Source organism: Salvelinus sp. IW2-2015, unplaced genomic scaffold, assembly GCF_002910315.2.
Source record: "Salvelinus sp. IW2-2015 unplaced genomic scaffold, ASM291031v2 Un_scaffold4887, whole genome shotgun sequence".
NCBI classification, from domain to species: domain Eukaryota; kingdom Metazoa; phylum Chordata; class Actinopteri; order Salmoniformes; family Salmonidae; genus Salvelinus; species Salvelinus sp. IW2-2015.
The window spans coordinates 6,546-12,224 of record NW_019946156.1 but is presented as its reverse complement, the minus strand read 5'-3'; the positions used below and the strand labels follow the sequence as shown (position 1 = coordinate 12,224).

The window sequence follows — 5,679 nt, the reverse complement described above, 5'->3', positions numbered from 1 at the left end:
TAACAGATGACATCACCACTGTGTATGGTCTCCGTGTGTTATAACAGATGACATCACACTGTGTATGTCTCCCTGTGTTATAATAGATGACATCACACTGTGCATGGTCTCCATGTGTTATAAACAGATGACATCACACTGTGTAGAGTAATCCATGTGTTATAACAGATGAATCACACTGTGTAGATATCCATGTGTTATAACAGATGACATCACACTGTGTAGAGTATCCGTGTGTTATAACAGATGACCTAACACTGTGTATGGTCTCCGTGTGATTATAACAGATGACATCACACTTGTTATGGTCCCGTGTGTATAACAGATGACATCACACTTGGGTATTGTCTCCATGTGTTATAACAGATGACATCACACTGTGTAGAGGATCCATGTGTTTATAACAGATGACATCACACTGTGTATGGTCTCCATGTGTTATAATAGATGACATCACACTGTGTTAGAGTATCCATGTGTGTATAACAGAGATGACATCACCACTGTGTAGAGGATCCATGTGTTATAACAGATGACATCACCACTGTGCATGATCTCTGTGTGTTATAACAGATGACATCACACTGTGTATGGTCTCCGTGTGTTATAACAGATGACATCACACTGTGTAGAGTATCCAGTGTTTATGAACAGATGACATCACACTGTGTATGGTCTCATGTGTATAACAGATGACATCACACTGTGTAGAGTATCCATGTGTTATAACAGATGACAATCACACCGTTGTGAATTATACGTGTTATAACAGATGACATCACGCGTGTATGGTCTCCGTGTGTTTAAACAGATGACATCACACTGTGTATGGTCTCCGGTGTTATAACAGATGACATCACACTGTGTATGGTCTCCATGTGTTATAATAGATGACATCACACTGTGCATGGTCTCCATGTGTTATAACAGATGACATCACACTGTGTAGATATCCATGTGTTATAGTTATAACAGATGACATCACACTGTGTAGAGTATCCATGTGTTATAACAGATGACATCACACTGTGTAGAGTATCCATGTGTTATAACAGATGACTTAACACTGTGTATGGTCTCCGTGTGTTATAACAGATGACATCACACTGTATGGTCTCCATGTGTTATAACAGATGACTTAACACTGTGTATGGTCTCCGTGTGTTATAACAGATGACATCACACTGTGTATGGTCTCCGTGTGTTATAACAGATGACTTAACACTGTGTATGGTCTCTCTGTTGTAGCTGATGAGCAAAGAGTGTCCAGTTATGGGAGGAAACGACTCGTACGCTGACATCGATAGACAGGTGAGATGTTACGGAGAATGTCCTCTTGCTACGTTACACCGTGTCTTAATACAAATAACACGATTTGAGTGTATCAGCCTTTATTTGGTAGTTTTTCCATGTTAATTCTGACGTACTAGTTGTCTTTCCAGCTGAAGAAGACGGTGGAGGACCTGAACGAGGCTCGAGCCACCAAGGAGGAGATCGCACAGAGATGTCACGAGCTGGACATGCAGGTTGGCCTCAACGTTTTGGGTTTTATTCCTTTGATGTGACCAATGTTGTCTCTGACTTCAATTAGATACTGTACAGCCGTAGTACAAGGTCAATGGGTTCACGATGGTGTTCCTATAGTTAAAAGTAAGTCAAACCGTTGTTATAACGGTTGTTGGAATGAATATCCTCAGTGCTATGGTTCAAACCTCCAGATGAATACCTGGGTAAAACTTAACCGTTTTAAGGTCTTCATTGGTCCGAAAAGTTGGACCCGTTCCTGAAATGAATCTGTGGCTTTCCCACCCGATCCCGATATGCATAAATACATGATTTTAATTTTAAATGGAGACGCGTCCCGAATGGACCTGAGGACCGTCAGACCCGTTCCGTAAAGGCCTTGTGGAAAAACAGAACCAAACAGACCGGTTCAGACCGGTTCAGACCGGTTCAGACCGGTTCAGATCTGAGAGTAGAAAGAGGGAGAGAAAGAAACCTCCGATTGGGCGCTGCCAGCACCATCAATATAGGAACACCATTGGCCAAATGATCCACAGTTACGTATCCTTAAAAATATCAAACACAGCATTACAGTTGTAACTTCGTTTGGCCAAAGAAAATGGCTCCACAGAATGAAACAAAACATTTGTTGCATATTTTAATAAAGAACTTGTTTTAAACATTCTCAAAACTTTTGAACAGGCTCGGACTATATTGCAGCAATTCCCAACGAAGGTGAGTGCCTACCTACTGTAGGTCCTACCCAACAAATAACGACAATAGGCTAATTATATTTTATAACAGTCCTACTTTTAACCTGTCTTAAACTAAATCGGGAGCACAAAATTAAAAGGTTCCAACTTAAATTTAGCCAACGAAAATGTCTCATAAAAATTTTACAAAACACTTTTTGCATATTTTAAAGAACTGTTTTAGATTCTTAAATAGGCCTAAAATAGTAATAATTATATACAATAATAATAATAATACTAATGATAAAACGAATTATAATAAATACTATTGCATCACACAAGCTGCACACGTTCCATTTGACCAACGTTCTTGTCATCCTTCTCCACCACAATATTAAAACTTTTGTCCCCGAGGTCATTCCGCTTGTCGGCTTCTTTTCACTGTACTCTTTCTCCTCTAATTTATGTTTTACTTCAATGAAAAAGGCCTCCGTCTTCCCAGTCAACAGTAGCCTAGGCCAAGGCCTCCTTTCTCTCTCTCTCTCTCTCTCCACAGCAGCAGGCTCACGTGAGGTGAGCAGCCGGAACCACTTTCAGCTGGACACATAAACTATACATTTTATTGAGTTGCAATTGGCTGACACAGATAACGAGCTCACGCAGTTCTCACTACTTCACACACATTTAATGAGATGAACAGATGACGGGTCCAGTCCGTAAATACCTTATTTTTTAAATTTTATTACACATACCCGAGACCCTTGGCAATTATATYAGACCCAACCCAGATCTGAGACAAAAGTCAGAATTTAGGACCCGAATTTGGAGTCTGTTGGACCCATGAAGACTTCTTGGTGACAGTCCCTTTAATCGTGGTAGGACGCCATTCCGTTTAGGCTCCCACTACTAAGACCAAATGTCCTCCAGGTGTTCTACATTTGTGTTCACCATGTCTGTTCTGTCTTCTATTTGATAACATTGTTCTATTCTCCTGTCCTGTCCTATTCTCCTGTCCTGTCCTGTTCTCCTGTCCTGTCCTATTCTCCTGTCCTGTCCTATTCTCCTGTCCTGTCCTATTCTCCTGTCCTGTCCTGGTCTCCTGTCCTATTCTCCTGTTCTATTCTCCTGTTCTATTATCCTGTCCTGTCCTATTCTCCTGTCCCGTCCTATTCTCCTGTTCTATTCTCCTGTTCTATTATCCTGTCCTGTCCTATYCTCCTGTCCTRTTCTATTCTCTTGACCTGTCTGAACTGAAACTCTATTACTCTGTGCCTTGCTTTGAAGGCTTTCCATGTACAGGAGCAGCGAGATAGACTGAGGTTAGAGTATATTGAACTAGAGGAGAGGGTAAATAACATTTTTATTCCTAATTTCTCTCAGTCCTTGTCGTTTGGCGTGTGAATTGAAAGCCCTGGATTTGAAGTGTGCTCTCTGCTTCTATAACAGCATCTCCTGTTTGAAATCCAGGCTCCTTTGACTGTGTCTGCCTCCCTAATGGCACCCTTAATGGCACCCTATTCACTATGTAGTACACTACTATTGACCAGAGCTCTATGGGATGCCTTATGGGACCCTGATCAAAAGTAGTGCACTCTATAGGGAGCAGTGTGCCATTGGGGACACAGCCTGTGTGGCGTATTAGTCAGCTGTCCTGTCATGCCCACCTCAGTTCTGTGTCTCACCAAGAACCACCCACCCTGCCCGTCCAGACTAATTATCCTCCCCCTCCCCATGTTGACTTCCTAGTGTGTTACCAAGACGTCCCAGTGGTAGGAAGTGCTTGGGTGCTTGGTTTTTGGTCTTGGCAGCAGTGTTCTGTCTCACCATTTTACATTAACATTTGACTCATTTAGTAGACATTCTTATCCAGAGCGACTTACAGGAGCAATTAGGGTTACGTTCCTTGCTAAAGGGGACGTTAACATATTTCACCCAGTTTGCTCAGGGATTCAAACCAGCGACCTTTCGGTTACTGGCCCAACGCTCTTAACCTCTAGCCTAGAGAATATAGCAGTAGAGAAACATGCAGATGGCCAACGGGGGACATCCTTTGCGGTTCTTCACGCTCCCTTTAGAAGCACTTATTGAATTGAGTCTCATTCAGTTCGAGGTCAAAATCCTCTATTTTCCGCCTGCCCTTAGATTGATTTACAAGGCAGTTTCATTCAGTTTCTGTCACAAATGCTTTGCTCGTTCCTTCTACAATTACAGTCCAACAGAATCCATTTGTGTTTTAAGATGTATCAGAGCATTCGTGAAGTTTCAGACTCCTTCACTTTTTTTACACATTTTGTTACTTTCACGCCTAAAATTGAATTTAAAAAATGTCCTCATACATCTACACACAATACTCATAATAACGAAGCAAAAAACAGTTGTTTGTTGTTGAAAATGTTAAATATTAAACAAATGGAAATATCACATTTACATAAGTATTCTAGACCTTTACTCAGTACTTTGTTGAAGCACCTTTGGCATCATTACAGCCTCAAACCTCTTGGGTATGACGCTACAACAGTTGGCAACCTGTATTTGGGGAGTTTCTCCCATTCTTCTCTGCAGATCTTCCCAAGCTCTGTCAGTTGGATGGGGAGCGTCGGCGCAACAGCATTATTTCAGGTCTCTCCAGAGATGTTCGATCAGGTTCAAGTCCGGGCTCTGGCTGGGCCACTCAAGGACATTCAGAGACTTGTCCCAAAGCCACTCCTGCATTGTCTTGGCTGTGTGCTTAGGGTGGTGTCCTATTGGAAGGTTCTGAGAGCTCTGGAGCAGGTTTTCATCAAGGATCTCTCTGTACTTGGAGCCATTCTTCTTTCCCTCTATCCTGACGAGTCTCCCAGTCCCTGCCGCTGAAAAATATCCCCACAGCATTGATGCTGCCACCACCTGCTTCACCGTAGGATGGTGTCAGGTTTTCTCCAGACGTGACGCTTGGCATTCAGGCTAAAGCGTTCAATCTTGGTTTCATCAGACCAGAGAATCTTGTTTCTCATGGTCTGAGACTCTTTAGTTGCCTTTTGGCAAACTCCAAGCGGGCTGTCGTGTGCCTTTTACTGAAGAGTGGCTCCATCTGGCCACTCTATAATAAAGGCCTGATTGGTGGGAGTGCTGCAGAGATGGTTGTCCTTCTGGAGTTCTCCCATCTCCACAGAGGAACTCTGGAGCTCTGTCAGAGTGACCACCGGGTTCTTTGTGCACTCCCCAACCAAGGCCCTTCTCCCCCGATTGGTCAGTTTGGCCGGGCGGCCAGCTCTAGGAAGAGTCTTGTTGGTTCCAAACTTCTTCCATTTAAGAATGATGGAGGCCACTGTGTTCTTGGGGAACTTCAATGCTGCATAAATGTTTTGGTACCCTTCCCCAGATCTGTGCCTCACACAATCCTGTCTCGGAGCTCTACGGACATTCCTTCGACCTCATTGCTTGGTTTTTGCTCGGAATTGTTACGTAAATAAGGTACATTTAAAAAATATATTATTTTGCACAC

The 5,679-nt window shown here is 42.8% G+C and overlaps 1 protein-coding gene across 1 annotated transcript; it reads left to right on the top strand.

Moving 5' to 3' along the window:
• Positions 1 to 1,252: 1,252 nt before the first annotated feature.
• Positions 1,253 to 4,213, top strand: LOC112077754 (protein Hook homolog 3). Its single transcript, XM_024144205.2, has 3 exons — positions 1,253 to 1,311; positions 1,443 to 1,526; positions 3,480 to 4,213. Exons 1-3 carry the CDS (start codon positions 1,273 to 1,275, stop codon positions 3,594 to 3,596), a joined length of 240 nt encoding a protein of 79 aa, XP_023999973.1. The 5' UTR covers positions 1,253 to 1,272; the 3' UTR covers positions 3,597 to 4,213.
• The last annotated feature ends 1,466 nt before the right edge of the window (positions 4,214 to 5,679 follow it).

What these genes read in the sequence shown, in the direction of transcription:
- LOC112077754 (XM_024144205.2), top strand. Translation starts at nt 1,273, where the DNA reads ATGGGAGGAAACGACTCGTACGCTGACATCGATAGACAG. An exon ending in ACGCTGACATCGATAGACAG is followed by an intron (nt 1,312 to 1,442) that starts GTGAGATGTTAC and finishes TTGTCTTTCCAG; the next exon opens with CTGAAGAAGACGGTGGAGGA. An exon ending in GTCACGAGCTGGACATGCAG is followed by an intron (nt 1,527 to 3,479) that starts GTTGGCCTCAAC and finishes CTTGCTTTGAAG; the next exon opens with GCTTTCCATGTACAGGAGCA.